The 17321-nt window shown below is 40.6% G+C and overlaps 1 protein-coding gene across 4 annotated transcripts in view; it reads left to right on the top strand.

The window, feature by feature from the left end:
* The window catches only part of EML5 (EMAP like 5), a 299416-nt gene that overhangs the window by 52669 nt on the left and 229426 nt on the right, over positions 1-17321 (top strand). For all 4 annotated transcript variants that reach the window (XM_043547824.1, XM_007055929.4, XM_043547826.1 and 1 more), the window contains exons 2-4: positions 10930-11089; positions 14948-15046; positions 16148-16216. In XM_043547824.1, the coding sequence (XP_043403759.1) occupies positions 10930-11089; positions 14948-15046; positions 16148-16216 (328 nt within the window). The remainder of the gene's footprint in view (positions 1-10929; positions 11090-14947; positions 15047-16147; positions 16217-17321) is intronic.

Genomic DNA, 17321 nt, shown 5'->3' with positions numbered 1-17321 from the left:
TCCAAGCAGTTTATTATTCTGATTTTCCTTAAGTTGCATACGTTTACTTTAGAATGGATTTCTAAAAGAGCAGGTTATGCCATTACCAATGCTCTGAATAACCATGTGAAAGATACAGCATTGGGTAGTCTCCTTAGGGATCCTGGTTCTTGGTGTAAGGTGACTGTTGTCCCCTTATTAAAACTCAGTGGGGGTGTTTTGGTTGACTAGCTCCCAGTACTAAAAGAAAGGGGAAGGGTCAATGGGAAATCAGGCCCCTGAGACTGACAGTCCCCAGGAACAATGGGGAGAGGCCAATGCTCCAGGTCAGCCTGATTGACAGGGTGGGCAGGATAATCAGGGAGTCAGGAGGTCAAAGGAGTCCCGTCCTCCCTGTGAGCTGGAATTGCTTGGGTCAGACAAAGTGGGGCCGAGCTAAGGAGAAAGCAGGGGCCCAAGCTGAGCTGGGGAGCAGAGCTGTGCCAGACCCAGAGGGGCCAGAAAAGCAGCTCAGAAAGCAGGTCAGTGCTGGAAGCAGAGTCAGAGAAGCAGCCCACAGAGCAGACCTGTCCTGGGAGGAGAGCTGCAGCAACCAGGTCCAGAGGAGCAGCCCAGGGAGCTGGAGGCAGAGCAGTAGCAGTAGCTGTGCTGAGGCAGAGTCGTGGAGCTGGAGCTGAGGCAGAGTGGATCTGGGTGCGGTGAGCAGCTGGGGAGAGCGAGGGGGACCCTGGGCAGCGGGCCCAGTACAGGGAGATGCCACCAGCCAAGATGCCTTGCAGGCCAGACTTGGAGGGGGATCGTAACCCCGACGGGGCAGGTGCGATGCTGGGAAGAAGGGTCCTGCCACCTAGAGCCTGAGAGCGTGTGGCCACCGCCAGAGCAAGTGTCTGACCTGCAGCATCCCTGCAGCACAGCCAGGGCCTGAGAAGGAGGCCTGGGACTTGTGAGGAACAGACTGAACTTCCCTTACATTCCAAAGATGCTGGTTGTGATGTCCCCATGCCACAGAGGAGGGTGACATGTTTTCCTTTAACCTTTCCCATTTTTTCCTTATCTTTTTAAATTGATTCCTTTTTATAAACTGTATTTGCTTTGAACTGTATGTAATGATCAATGGGTCAGGGAAGCATCCAGTGCAGAGAGAGCACCCTGGTTTGGGGACACCCTAGCCCCTGCCCTAAGTGACCACAACAAGGTTGCGGGTCAAGCTCCCCAGGAATCCTGGGCCCAGCCTTGTTGGGGTTACGAGGACTCTGCCACATGGGAGAGTGGAAGGGGAGTCCTCAAGGTCAGACAGGGCTCTGGGTAAAGGAAGTGGGAGTGAGGACACAGATCCTTTCGCTAGCCCACTTCACTGGGGTAGTATATAAGCCAGGAATGTTCCCCACAATAGCAGGACCATTCCCCCACTTACATTGGGTTTGTGAGAAACAGATGCATCCCCAACATAACTCACTTAGAAAATATTCCTCTTCAAAGTCTGTGTTCTTACAGCATTTCCTGTAAATGGACTGATTTATTGGTGTGGCAAAAAAGATCTGCAGCTTCTCCTACTATCCTCCTTGTTCGGGGAAGGGAGGGTGTGCCCAAATGACAAGTGAGAAAAAGTGGTGGATCCCCAACCAAAGAAAAGGGGGAAAGGTGACTAAAATATGTATAAAAACTTAATACGAGATGGTTTGTATGCTTAAGTACATAAAAATAATTCTGATGTTTGAATTATACTTTTAATTAGAAGATACCAAAGGTAGTGGTATCTTCCACAACTGTATTCTTCTCTGCATTTTCTAGTGTCCTAGTTTTGTGAAGCACAGTCACATGAATACATTCTTGGATTTTCATCTGATATTTTGTTGCTAAGGAAACCTCTTCTTTAAAACAGTATCTGTGTCTTCAGCTTCTCTATTTTTCTATGTCTACTTTAAATTCAATATTGAGGACAAAACCGAAAAAGAAAACACAACAAATGCTAATTCTCTTTCCCTTTTATAATGTGGGAGTGAAGTTTCAAAGCTGTCAGTCATACACTAACCTGCCTAAAGATCCCTTTCTACCCTCAGCCTAATTACAGCTTTGGGATCTCAGTCACATTGTGCTTGTCTCTGGTCTCATCCCACATTTAAACAAACATAGTAAGCACTGCTTTCATGCTGCTATCAAGAAACCAAGCGTTAACAACTAACAGTATTTATCTAACAGATGTATTGTGAATCCCATTATTGTGTTCAAAATAATGGAAAACACACAAACAGGGCTGGATTAACTCTCCTGTGGGCCCGGGGCTATTAGATTTTGTGGGGCCCCTGTATACAACTCTTTTTCCTGGGAGGGAGTTTGGTGCAGGAGGGGGCTGGTGCAGGAGGGAGTGCGGGGTTTGGGAGGGAGTTTGAGTGCAGGAGCAGGATTCTGATCTGGGGCAGGGGGTTGGGGTGGAGGATGGGGTGCAAGGTGTAGGCTCCAGACAGGAGGCGCTTACCACAGGTGGCAGCAGGGCTCAGTGCAGCAGGGCTCAGGTAGGCTGCCTGCCTGCCATAGCCCCACACTGCTCCTGGAAGTGGCTGGCTCCTAGCACCTCTCTGCGGCCCCTAGGGGGAAGGGGACAGTGTGTCTCCGTGTGCTGCCCGCAAGCACTGTTCCCATAGCTCCCATTGGCTGGTTTCCGGCCAATGGGTGCTGTGAGGACAATGCTGGGGGTGGGGGCAGTGTGTGGAGCTGCCTCCCTCCCCTTCCCCAACAGGGGCCGCAGAGACGTGTGGTGTGATGGCGATGTGGTGCCGCCTGCTTTTGTGTTGGGTGATAACAGGGTCTGGAGAGGCTGGCTGAATCACCAGCAAAGGAGTGTGAGAGAGGCCTGCCCAGCGGGGGGGTTAGGGGACACAGTGGTTCCCATGGCTCCCAGACTGCTCCCCGGGGGTGACAACCCATCACAGATAGAATGCAGTTTTTCCTTCAGAGTCTAGTGTCCCTCCATTGAACAGGAAAATCCCTGAAAGCATTGGAGAGGATGGCTACAGTGGGCAAGATACAGGCATAATTTCAGCAACCCAGTCTTGGTGGGGTCACCTCAACTGTCCTCCCTTGTGCAGAAAAGGAAACTGGTAGGCTTGGAAAATCTGGTTGTATCAGCAAACTGCTCTCTTCCCTCTCCTCTGTGTGAAGAAATTGATGCAAGACAGACCATGAGGCAGATGTAAGATAATTCCTAAGTCCATAGAGCCCACACCTATCTGTCACACCTATCTATCTGCAAAAATCAGTCATGTTGTTCCTCTCTGCCTCTCCTGGAGTGGTGGATAGGGAGTTTTGGACACAGGGTAAACACCATGGATTCTAGCCCAATCCTCTCACCGCTGCTGCCACCTCTATACAAGCATCCTAGGGACTCCCTACTGGGGGATTCAGTGAAATACAGAACCATTTGACATGTGGACCACATGAAGTAGAGAGGGACAGTCCTGGGCAAGCTGGTCCCAGGGAATCAGTCTTCTTAGAAGTCCATTCTCTAATTTCAAGCCACTCCTTCTGATATCCAGAAGCAGACCCCCAGAATAGGAGGAAGAGGGGAGACAATAAGACCCATCTCTTGGAGGACAGGGACAGCCCTAATCCCTGAAATATTTTGGAGTGATTCCCCAAGCCCAAACTCACTCCTTACTGTGAAGCAGAAGTATCGTAGTATTAAATATTTATTATCTAATGGTCTGTGTGTGAGCAGTATATCCATTTCACTTAATACATTGCCTATACTTTCTCCAGAGAAGAGAGATTTTTAAAATACTTTGTTTTGTGTTAGATTTCCCTGTACCTGAGACTCCTGTTTCTCTTGTGTTCACAAAAAATGCACTACATTACTTGCCTAAAGTTATCCATGTATTAGTTATGATCTTGGCATTTTTTATCACCAGCCTTCTCTGTATCTTTGCAAGCATTCCTTTACAGTAACAGTGAAGATAAGGGAGCAGTTCCATTTCCTTTACATTCTTTTTCTTGCTGCATTGAGAAGGTGTGTGGAGCATGCAACTCAAAGAAGTATTTAATCTTAGGTAATGTTGGCTTTGTGAATTATAGGAATACATTTAATTCTACTTCTGGTGCCACAAATTTGTCCAATTTAGTGATTTTTTTAAAATGATATCATGATACAAAATTTTTATCATGATACAAAATTTCTGTACCAATGAGCATTTCCACGATAGGCAGAAGAGAGATATTCTGTACTTGTCCTTTCCAGTGTTTTCCCCACTCATTGTATGTAAGTGTAATTTTGTTGTTGCTAGGGCAGAGTTTCAGGATGGTTTATTTGCTGCTGTTACTGAGAGTGAACATAACACACAGTTGTACTGAAGCAAATTATATTTTTCATGAGTCAATACATATGATCTGTGGGTATGTAAGTGCTTATACAGACTATTATGGAGGCCAGGTTAGTAAAAATATCTAGCTACTAGTTTCATTCAGTATGCCTCTATTAGTGTAAGCTTCAGCAATGCATAAACCTATTCTTATTTTTATTTTACAATGAATTAGGATCTGGCTTTTGCGTTCTATTTAATTACATATTCTCTATATGCAAGTAGGAATTTGTATTTTTGACAAAGGCTAAGCACTGCTTGACTCTATGGTAGAAAGTGATAGGGAAAAAATACAGATTTACCATTTTCTGCAATCTTATTGTTTTTTTTCTCCCTGAAGTTTGCTAAGCTTAATTTTGTGCTTCTGTACATGAATAGCTTCTAGAAATAAAACGTTTTAAGGCATTAGTTTGGTTTCTGTTTTCATTTCTAGATCTATTGAGGTTTTTGCCTTAATCCACAAAAGTGCAAGATAAGTTTAATACGTTTTTGTCAATGATAAAGCTTATGGATGTTGCATAGATAAAGTTTTTTTTATTCTGCTAATTACATCTTTGGGTGCTGCTAATTTCTCATCTATGACAGTTAGAACTGGTGCAATCATAATATAGGACAGACTCGGCTTCAAGAATGCAACATTGAGCCAAGCTGGTGTAATTTTAAAACTGATATTGTACATTTACATCACCAGATCACTGAAAGAGAGTGTTTAAAAAATCCAGTTATCTTAATAATGGCAATAATGTTTTAGTTTTATAAGTCAGTCTGTATTATCTCAATATGCATTTTTATTCCACAGCTTATGGCTAAAGTATATCAGTTATCACTGTCTTAAGATGTTTTAGAAAAACATCTGGGAAAAGCAGTGTTATTTTAATAGATACTGCCACAAAATACTACCTAATAATATTTACTTCATAGCATTCAGCTGATTTTTCAAAAAAGCTAAAATTTCCAAGATCAAATGCCCTTATTACACAATAATTTAAAAATTAACTAACAAACAAACACTAAGCTCCTAAATCCATTTTAAGACACCTAAATAAAGTTGCCTGATTTTTCAGAGGTGTTGAGTACCTGCAGTTCCTATTGAGGTCAAAGTTTCATGGTGTGGAAGTCAGTGGCAGCTGGAAGTGCTCAGTACTCTCAAAATCAAGACTTCATATTTGGGCACCTAAATAACAGTTTTAAGAGCTTAACTGTAGGCACCTAGGTTTCAAAATGTTGGCTATTATATAGCTATTGGTGTCCAGTAATCCATAGCATACTACTAAGGTTGTTTAACTATATTAGCCTTGCTGTAGTATATGCAGCAGAGCTACTGCGTTGTAATGGAGATTTCATTCTCCTCTGCACTTGTGAATCTTTTCTTATTTAGATTGTTCTTCCCATCAAATAAAAATATATTTATGATAATACTTGCTACTTATACAGTATAATGCTTTCCATGTGAAAGCAGGTAAGATGCTTGTACCTAATTATGAGGGGTGGAAGTATTATAATTAAGTCTATCTGTCCATGTAATTATACAGTCCTCCTCCATCATATTATTAACTCTGTTTTAGAGATGGGGGGAACTGATTGATTGTCCTGCCTAAGATTAAATAACAAGTTAGTGGCAGAGCCAGGGATGGAACCCAGGGATCCTGATTTCAAGTCTCATGAATCAGACAGAAGACTATCCTTTCCATATTTTTATCTTCACTGTTCCTTTTCCTCTTTTAGTTCCAATCACTTCCCCATCCTTTCTCCTCCATCATTTTCTCCTTTGTTCTTCACTTGGTCCTTTCTCCTCCAGTTTTCCTCCTCAACTCTTTGCCTCCCCTGCTTTCTTATCATCTGTCCAGTCCTCTTTCCTTTACCCCTACTTTGTCCAACTCAGTTCCTTTCACTTCCAACATTTCTCCCCTCATCAGGTCCTTTTACTCCTTCCCACACATGCACATTGTTCCTTTCCATGGGAGGGATGTGCTGATATTGCTCAGAGCCAGGAGGAAGTGCTTGAGTCATTGTGCTATATGAAATTATTCATACAACAGTAGTATTCATAAAAACAAGATTTATTAGAAGTAGAGAAAAAATGTAGTACGACTCCTCACTTAGTTGTCCCGGTTAATGTTATTACGTTGTTGATCAATTAGAGAATATGCTCGTTTAAAGTTGTGCAGTGCTCCCTTATAACGTTGTTTGGCAGCTGCCTGCTTTGTCCACTGCTTGCAGAAAGAGCATCCTGTTGGAGCTAGCTGGTGGGGGCTTGGAACCAGGGTGAACCGGCAGCCCCCCTATTAGCTCCCCACTCCCCTAAGTTCCCTGTGTGGCAGCCGCCCAGCAGGCTATCAATTGCCGGGCAGTTCAGCTGTCCCTCCCCGCACTGCCATGTGCTGCTCCTGCCCTCTGCGTTGGAGGTGCTCCTGGGAGCCTCCTGCTTGTTGTCCGGGTGGAGAAAGAGGGGGCTAATGTCAAGGTGTCCCCTTCCCCCCTGCTCCTGCCCCCTGCTTACCCCATCTCCATAGAGCAGGGAGGGACACAACAGGGCTCAGGACAGAGGGAGCTTTCTGGCAGCAGCTGCTGTCTCAACTTGCTGATGTACTTAAAAGGGCAATGTACTTAGAGTGGGGTCAGCATCCTTAAAGGGGCAATGCACATCTCTCTCTTGCACACAGGCTGTGTCTCTCTGTCTCTGTCTGCCATGTTGTTTCCCCTCCCTCCATTTGTGCTGCCTTGTGGAGTGTGAGGATACATTAACAACAATGTATTTAACCCTTGAGGGCTCAGCTGAGTACTAGTTCATCATTTAGCACTAAGGCATTCCCTAGGAAATATCTCAGCCTCTGACTTCACCACCTCAACCATGCTTCACAATCATCATTGCTGTGTACAGTATTAAATTGTTTGTTTAAAATTTATACTGTGTAATATAATATAGACTTTTGTCTGGTGAAAAACATTTTCCCTGGAACCTAATCCCCACTATTTACATTAATTCTTATGGAGAAATTGGATTTGCTTAACATCGTTTCACTAAAAGTCGCTTTTTTCAGGAACACAACTACAGCGTTAAGCGAGGAGTTACTGTAAAACTAAAGAAGCAGTTGGCATAACATACCTCATCTGCACGCTTTGCAAAACACAGAGAAGGTAGTTTTCTTTTAGGTTAGTTATAGAGAAAATAAATCTTACATTTTAAATTGGTCTTCTTTAATAGCTCCATGACGAGCTTGGTCTACCCGCTCCCTTCTATGTCCAGAGCACCCTTTGTCTTTTCTAAACTTACTTATCAAGTTCCTGGTGTGTTGCTGGCAGATCAGATGCCAGCTCATGCCAAGGCCCCGAGGTCTCAACTGGGGCTGTCAGATTATTTTAAAAATGAATCGTGAGATTGAAAAAAAGTCACAGTTAATTGTGACGTTTTAATTGCACTGTTAAAATAATAGAATACCATTTATTTAAATATTTTTGATGGGCGGGGGAGAAGGAAGTGTGTGTGTGTGTGTTGGGGGAGTGCTGTCTCTAAGCAGAGCACTCAGGAACCTGAATGCTTTTTTAGCCATCAGCAGCTGTTGTCGGCAGCACTCACTCCCAAGCCAGCAGCAGACAGGCTCCACTTGTTCTCGGATCCTAGCTCAGTGGTGACTGGGTACACTGGTGCGGGGAAGGGAACACCCCGATATCAGCCTTCTTCACCCCTGCTCTGTGTAGCAGACAGGAGACAGGCTCCCAATCTGGAGCAGCTTGGCTAGGGGTGACTCAATGGGGGTGGGGAAGAGGCGGGAGCAGTAGAGGAGCAGGGTGATGGGAGGAGGGACACTGCTGCCCTGGAGGCATGTAGCAGTGCCCACCTGTGCATGGAGCCCTGGTGTGCAATTAATGCTTGTTTAAAAAAAGTGTTAATTTGTTCTGAGTTAATCGCATGCATTAACTGTGATTAATTTGACAGCCCTAATTACTATTTTTGATTACAAATATTTGCAGTGTAAAAAGATGAAAAAAAGATGGAGCAATCTACAGGTTGAAGCATGAAGGGGCATACAAATGTTTAGCATGTAAATACCTTGCAACGCCGGTTACAACAGTGCTACTTTCAGGTAGCATTATCTCCCATAAATGTAAACAAACTTGTTTTTCTGAACAAGCAGTAGGTCCAAGTGGACTTGTAGGCTCTAAAGTTTTACTTTTTTTTTTTTGAGTGCAGTTATGCAAAATAATAATAATTCTACTTTTGTAAATTGCACTTTCATGAGAAAGAGATTGCACTACAGTAGTTGTATGTGGTGAATTGAAAAATACTATTTTATCTTTTTTACAGTGCAAATATTTGTAATAATAATAATAAAGAGAGCACGGTACACCTTGTATTCTGTGTTGTAATTGAAATCAATATTTTGAAAATGTGAAAAAAATCCAAAAATATTTATAATAAATTTAAATTGGTATTCTGTTGTTGTTTAACAGTACAATTAAAACTTCGATTAATTGTGATTAATTTTTTAATCTAGTTAATTTGTTTTGCATTAATTGCTTGAGTTAACTGTGATTGACAGCCTTAGTCCTAACTGAACACTGAAATACATAGCTGGAGACTAGTCTGGCTCACTTATGTGTTAGTATTGTTAAAATATATGTTAAGTTTATAAAAATGTGTTTAGTCTTTATGATATGCTTATCGGATAACATCTGTACCCCATGTTATAAGGTGATATTAAGTGTTTGCATTGTAATCCTCCATAAGTCATCAAACAGGAAAGAAGCATTAGTTTATGTAAAATACTGGCTTCCTGCACCAGTATTAGCGCCTGCCTACCAAGAAGGCCCTCTGAAATCAAATGAGAAATTGTGAAACATCAAAGAACACAGACATTAACTACATTCCTCCCTCCCCCATAAAGAGGAGATGTGCGTGTGAGCTCATCCCATCATCTTGAATTCTGGGAGGAAGGGAATAAAATCCCTGACAGAAGAACTGTATCTCTATGATGCTTGGACTTTGGGAGGGCAAGATTTCTAAGCATAAGCAAAGGATCCCCAGCTGCTTAGCCTGGATTAGCCCTAAAGGATGTATTCAGTTTGCTTATTGCAGCAGCTTCTATCACCTTTTGGAACCTAAGACTGTAACTTATTTGTGTGTGTGTGTATCTGCTTTAACCTTGTAAATAACTCATTTCTTTTTCTTAGTTACTAAAACTTTAGTTAATTATAAAATTGTCCACAAGGGTTGTCTTTGATGTAAGATCTAGAGTGCAATTGACCTAGGGTAAGTGACTGGCCCTTCGGGATTGAGAGTAACCTGAGTATTAGTGTGATTTTTTTTTTTGTTTTGTTTAAGGGACCATCTTTTACAAAGGCAAGCTTGCCTAGATGGCAAGAGAGACCGGGGTACCCAAGGGGACTGTCTGTGACTCCATGTTTAGGCTGTTATAGTGCCTGAGGAGTTTACACTTGATGCTTGGTTGGAGAAAGCTAAGTATAGATCTCACAAGCAATTTGGGGTTTGTGCCCTGCTTAGAATCATAAAATCATAGAATATCAGGGTTGGAAGGGACCTCAGGAGGTCATCTAGTTCAACCCCCTGCTCAAAGCAGAACCTAATCCCCAAATAAATCATCCCAGCCAGGGCTTTGTCAAGCCTGACCTTAAAAAGCTCTAAGGAGGGGGGCATGTGGCTCCATGTGCTGCCCCTCTCTGCAAGCACCACCCCCACAGCTCCCATTGGCCACAACTCCCCGTTCCTGTTCCTGGCCAATGGGAGCTGCTTGCAGGTAAGAGCAGCATGCAGAGGGAAACCTCTGCTTCTCCACCCCCAGGGATGCGCTGGCCACTTCCGGGAGCGGCGTGGGGCTGGGGCAGGCACCAGCCTTAGCGGCAGCCACGCTACACCACCAGAGAGCACAATCGACTGGGAGATCCTTTTGGATTAAGCAGTTGATCACTATCTACCAGTTGGTGACCACTGGTATAGAATCACCTTTCAAATGGTTACCTTCCTGGGTCAAGTAGAGCATTTCACAGATCACTCTGTTTTGCTGTATCCAGTTTGTACAAAAAGATTGGATTTCTCTAGGTATACATCCCTCTTACCCGTCTTCCTTTGATATGAAATATAAACTGGAAGATTTCAGGTCCTCTCTTATACCTCATTTACATATTCACCATATCATGTGTTAAATAAGTATTAGTTATTTTATTATATTTTAAGTCAACTGTCCTTAATTCAAAATTATATGTTTTGTGTTGGTGTCCTTTTAAACAGGAGAAAATGGGAAGTAGTAATTAAGCAGAAGAATTTGGTAAAGCATGTATGTTGCAGAATAGAAGATTTAGTGAGTGTGATAGGTTATGAAATAAGTTTCACGTTGGGAAAGATTCATGGAAGATTAAAGTTCGGTTGGTAGAACTGTGTGAAAGAAAGTTGTATGGCTACCATGAAAGTTGTCTTACAGGATGATACTGTGACGTCTTGTTGTGTCAATGGGAAAACTTGTTATAAAAGTTGACTTTTGTTTAAGGAATTAAACTAATATTTGATTAACGAGCTAAATAATGTACAAGTTTCTTGAACAAAAGTTCTAATATTTGAAATTATTTTTCATTTTTTTGGCAGCCTTGCTTTGCATCCTGAGCGAGTGTTGGTGGCAACAGGTCAAGTTGGAAAAGAACCATATATCTGTGTTTGGGACTCATACACTGTGCAAACTATATCGATACTGAAAGATGTTCACACACATGGTATAGCTTGCTTGGCATTTGACTTAGATGGGCAGGTATGTAGTCAATATTCTATTTTCAAAATCTGTTTTTAAAAGATAAACTGTCTAAATCTGTTTTTAAAAAGTCCTCCTATACAACTTTCTTTCAGGAGATGAACTGAATCAAAGGTTTTATTTGTCTAGTTCCAGTTTCAGGAAAGTGATGTTAATATTTACAGACACTTTTCTTGCCAAATTTAAAAATTTGCAGCTTCAGAAGAGATGTGAATGAAGAGATGTGGGAAGCCTACTGCACTGGAGTAGGGAGATCATTCCAGGTATGGAGAGAGCAAGAAAGAAGACACACACGATGACAGGCTCTTCCCCAGCTAAGAAAATGTTAGCCATCTTGAAAAGAGGATTTAAAAAAAAAATCACAGGCTTAGGACCAGATTATGTGATTATGGTACTGGCCTTTATTGGAGGCAGTGTGGAGCCACTGCTCCAGCGGGGCTTTAGGAGGCACTGTTCCCAGAGAAGCAAATTGCTTCCCTGAATGTCTCAGCACCCTGCATAGTCGCTTCTCTGAGCTAGATGGCTCTGCTAGTTGATGTGGGGCATGTTTTAGTTTATTCTCTCTATTTTTGGGGGTTGCTAGCACTTCAGTCCTAACGGAAATTGTGCCTGGCCTCTCCTCAGGGTGGGGAGAAGGCTCCTTGTGCTACTCTACTTCCCCGTCCTATTCTCCCCTTCTTACAGACCTGTGCAGAGGCCAGGCACAATATGGTCCTTAGGCTGTGTTCTTTCCTATCTGACTTTAGTTCCTTCTGTTAGCCAGGGAAACTAATTTCTGTTACCTACTAGCTCTACTACTTTCCCAGTTAGAAATGTAGTGGTGTAGAGATCAATTATTCTCATTATCTGAGCAAGAATTAGGGTAAGAATGCTCCCAAGTGTGAATTTCATTTAAAAGACCTGGAAACATAAGAGGGAAGCCGTAGAGCTCATCAGTGTGATAGGGAATCTTTGGGTTTTAGATTTCTCACTATGGCTAAACTTTCAGGATGCATTGCTTGCAAGAACAACATTCTTTCACCTACAGTGGGCAAAGAAAACTATGCCTCTATCCCTCAAATGCTGTTCTAGCATCAATCATTCTTGCCTTCATAACCTCTTAGCTCAACTATCCTAGTCTAGGACTAAAGTTTATCTAAGATTATCTGTTAAAGTCCGCTGGAAACTCCCTCTACTCCAGACTATAGCTGCCTGTCTGGACTTGTTGCCATTTGACTGGTGTGTGAAATTCAAGGTACCGATTGCCATATATAAAGCCCTAAATGGGTCTAAGCCCAGGCTCCCTTAAGACTGTCTGATCATCTCCAAACTACCATATATCTACACTCATCAGGACATAAATAAGCTTTTTGTATTTGGGGGGGACTAGAATTAAAAAAAAAATAGCTTTTGAATATCATTTCCATTAGTGGTTTTGCACCGTAACTAAATTTCTTCACTTTTATTAAAATGAGATAAATGAACTCCAGTTCCCAATTCATTGTTTCCTTATTAATGCAGTTTCTACTTTTTTGGGGGAAAGGGGAGGAGGGCTATAGCTTCCTTAGTCCCCAGTTGTCTATGCCCGTGTTCATCCAGTATATTACAACTTTCTGGCTCCAATGGTAAAGTTTATGGTAGAGGCTTCTTGATAGGAGAGTTGCACCTCTAAAATATTTTGTCTATGGAAATACAGTTAAGCATGAACCTAACCACTTTTAGAAAGAACTTCAAAACCTACCTCTTTGTTCAGGTGTTCCATACTAATTAAATCCTGCTTTTCTAGCTCTCTGGTAAATCTGCAGGCAGATGGGAAGCATGAAATTTGGTCTCTTTTTGAGATTTGAATCTCTACTTAAGTTTTTTGTGTAACACCCAGACCTCATGGTGATGGGTGCTTTAAAAATTATTATAATGGTAATAGATGCAGTATATCTTTACTCTATTCATTGCTGAGCAGGATTGTTAATGCTGGAGCTGGATTAATTCCTGCTTGGAACATTTTCAGTAGAAAGAGTGGATTTTGAAAGATCTGAAAACTGGGAATTTATGGAGTTTTGGAAATAGAGACCAGAGAGATCACTTCCATGTACACCTCTGCCCCGATATAACGCGACCCGATATAACACGAATTCGGATATAACGCGGTAAAGCGGGGGGGGGGGGGGGGGGAGAGGGCTGTGCGCTCCGGTGGATCAAAACACGTTCGATATAACACGGTTTCACCTATAACGCGGTAAGATTTTTTGGCTCCCGAGGACAGCATTATAGCGGGGTAGAGGTGTAGTTTCTTTGCTGTGGGCTGTGCACCTTGCAGCCAGTTTGGTGTTGGTGGTATTGTAGGTAGATTTCCCTGATAGGCAGACTTTTTAATTGACTATTATCTACGTGTGTCAGAAAATGGAAACTAAATTTGCCTCAACTTGGTACTATGAGTGTAAGCATTATCAGTTAAAGGGAGGAAAAATCTTTGTCCATAAGGCTCACAGGTCCTTCCTCTGTCAAAATTAAGCCATCACCGTCCAAATGTACAAACAAACAAACCCAAAACACCCTACCACCCACTTTGTATTTGTCTGATCTTAGTCTGTCTTTAAGATTGTGTAAGATGATTGTGGTCAGATCTTACACAGTAACAACTGTGCTCTCAATGTTTAAGAAATAAATAATAAAGTTGAACTGCAAAGCTAAAATGAAGTGAGTTAAGCCCAGAAACATGCTGTATATGTCCACATACTAGGCTAAGAGAGGGCTAGGAGCACAGAAAGATTTTTATTTATTTATTTACTTTATTTTTTCATCTCAGGAATAACTTTTTGGCACTTCCAGATTTGCAGTTCATCTTTTGTCTGGGGACTCCTTGGATATGCTTACTGAATTGCCTCAGTGCTGGTTTTAGGCCCTGATGCTAAAGCAATCGTGCAAGACAAAATCAGTTGCTGCTTTGGAGGCAGAAGGAGGCAGCACAAATTATTTCATAACATAGCTTAAGGAGAATGATATAGATTAGCCTTCAAAATATAAATTAACCACCATTCTTGCATAGCTATGGATGTCAGTGAAGGTTGAAAGTGCAGAATTGAATTGCATCTTTTGTTAAGCATCATCTGGGAAGCTGAATGTGCAAATGCATACAGTCCACTTTTCTCTCTGTTTCTTTCATGCAGCCTCCTTACTCCTGAAATGTCTTCTCTCTTGATCTCTTAAGAATTTCAGAAAATTAAATAAAGTTTAATAGGTATAGAATATTAAAAATATTTTTGGGTATTGGCTGAACTGAATTTTAAAAACACTCTCAGCTTTAACTTCATTATTTTTAAAGAAATATTGTGTTTAACAGGTTTTGAAGATGTAAAGATAAAGATGAAGTGTTTATTCTTTACACTTCCTTGAAATTTTAATATTAATACTTACGTAAGTGTTTACAGGATCAGGGTGTATGTACTTTAAATTTAAACTAACTTCTGTGGGACTGCTCACATACTTAATGTTTAGCACCTGCATTTTTACAGAATTGAGTCTTAGGTACAGAGTAATGTTTTATGTTTTATTCACATTTGTATATTGAGGACATTTCAAGAACAATATTCAAAATATTAATTTGGAAATATCTATTAATATTTGTTAAGGTACTAGTTAACCTCAGGTTTATAAAAGTGTATTGTTCTTCTACTGACACAACCTCCATGGAAGTTTTTTGCTTACGTGAAGACTAGCACTGGGCCCTGTTGCTCTATTTTTTCCTCTGAAATATATATACAATTAGATTTCTTTTAAAAATCCAGTTATGGTAAGAAGTCTCTCAAAATTAAATGGGAACGTGATTCAAATATTGATATTTTCCTTTTTTCTTTTTTTAAACTTCTTGGAAATTATCAGCGTTTGGTCTCAGTGGGTCTGGATTCAAAAAATACAATATGCGTGTGGGACTGGAGAAAAGGAAAAATGTTATCTATGGCTCCTGGTCATACAGACAGGGTAAGCATAACTACTTAATAAGAGTATTGGTGGAATTTTGGTACGTTGAAACCTTTGTGTGTACATATTGGGAATTTTTGTTTTCTGAATAACAGCTGTTTTAGATTATAGAAGTTGATCGTGTTAACTTTATTTGAGGGAAAATATATGCGTCATAAATATCTATGCTTTATGTGATATGTAGTTCACCACATATTTATGCATACTCTGTGGAGACCTAGAATCATATATTGAAGGTGTCATATTTGAGGCAACTCTAGACCCTACTTCTGGTATGGGAAAACCAAAGTGTGCCAAATCTTTTTAACTCTGGAATTCATTAGGTGTATGTGGCTTAGTAGTTGGGAAATACACACAGTATTTTGAAGACCATTTTGAAGCAGGCTTATTCATAGCTTTTATACAAATGAAAGAACACTCAAAAAGAACACTGTTAAGACATGTTACAAGAACTTAAACCAACTCCATTTAACAATAATATACATTTGGTGACTATTTTCATTTATATTATCTTGCTGGCATTTAAAATCTTCCAGGCCTTTGAGAATATCACCAATAACTCCTTCAGAGTATTCTGGCAAATAGATATTGAACTTTATCTCCTTATCAAGCTTCTAGTTTAGACATATAAATCTAAAGATAATACATAAAAATGAGAAAAGGCAAAAAAGAACATTAACCTCCACAACTTCACAGTCCTCAAACATCAGAAAATAACAGCATTAGACTTCTGTGTGCCCCTTTTTACATAATCACATATTATTTCTCAAATGCAAGATAGGATTTTTTTCTACAACTTATAAATATACACACAGCATCTTCTGTAACTGTACAGTATGTTACTTTGGGTATGCCAGACAAATACAGATAATGAAAGATATTTATATAATGTACAATGCAATTTAACTTTTGAGGGGAGGCATAAAAAATAGTCCCAATAAACTTCTTTGAAAAGCTCTGAAATAGCTTTCTGCTGTCTGTAGGTCAGTAGATTTTGTGCTGTTTGTCATCTTGATGTGAATTTGTGTTATTTTCATTTATATCTAAAATTATACATGTATTAAAAATGCCATCTTTACTAGCATTCTGATTTATTTGCAGATATTTGATATTTCTTGGGATTTGTACCAACCAAACAAACTAGTCAGCTGTGGTGTAAAACATATTAAGGTACTGTACTAAATTTACATTTTTCTTATATAAATATGTTGTTATATTTACTATCACTTTTTTTGGTAAAACAAGTAATTATGGAATCTAAAGGTAGGGGAGGGATAGCTCAGTGGTTTGAGCATTGGTCTGCTAAACCCAGGGTTGTGAGTTCAGTCCTTGAGGGGGCCATTTAGGGATCTGGGGCAGAAATTGGGGATTGGTCCTGCTTTCAGCAGCGGGTTGGACTAGATGACCTCCTGAGGTCCCTTCCAACCCTGATATTCTATGATTCTGTACTTTTATATTTAGTTTAGATAGGAGGCTTGTATTCAGAATCTTACTAATAAATCACAAACAAAAATATTATTGCTCATGAGATATTCTGATAACTTTTCTATTAATAGACTATATTAGATTCAGTTGCTGCTTAATATAAATTGAACATGTAAATTGGAAAAATAACATTATTTGTAATTAGACAACTGCTAGTGCAGTTTCTTTTTTTAAAAGGACATGAGAGTTCTTCCACAAGATACTTTATTTTTAATTAACTTCAGTGTATTATAAAATATACTGTTTTGAGATCCTAAGTAAGTAGTGGTGGTGGTAGTGATGATGATTTTTTACTACATCCTACTTTTGCTGATGTTGGCACACAGGGCAGAAACTAGTCTCTTCCATCCATCTCTGTCATTATCTGCTGCTTCCATCTGCTCTAGGGTGTTGAGATTGACTGTTCTGTCCTCTCTGCTAAGGGTGGTGGTTCTTCTCTGGGGTGCCCTTGTTTCCTCGCACCAGTTGGTTTCCACCTGAGAGCTTTACTTGGGAGTCTGTATGTTGGCATGCCCCCTATATGTCCAACATTTCCTTCTAATTCTAGTGGAGATAAGCTGCTGGTTGATAATTTCTCAAATCTCTTCGTTGTTGATAAAGTCTCACTATCCAGTGCCCAGAATCTTTCGTAGGCATTTATTTTCATAAGCATCTAGTTTTCTATCTAACATTTTAAGATCTCCAGCTCTTTCAGCTGTATGTTAGCACTGAGATTACATTTTAGTTGAAAATTCAGTTTTGTTTTGGTACTATGTATCTTTGATTTCCATAGGTTGTTGAGTTTTTAGTG

Source organism: Chelonia mydas, chromosome 6 (genome assembly GCF_015237465.2).
Source record: "Chelonia mydas isolate rCheMyd1 chromosome 6, rCheMyd1.pri.v2, whole genome shotgun sequence".
In the NCBI taxonomy this organism is placed as follows: Eukaryota; Metazoa; Chordata; order Testudines; family Cheloniidae; genus Chelonia; species Chelonia mydas.
The sequence above is the reverse complement of the archived record's forward strand: the minus strand, read 5'-3'. Positions and strand labels throughout refer to the sequence as shown.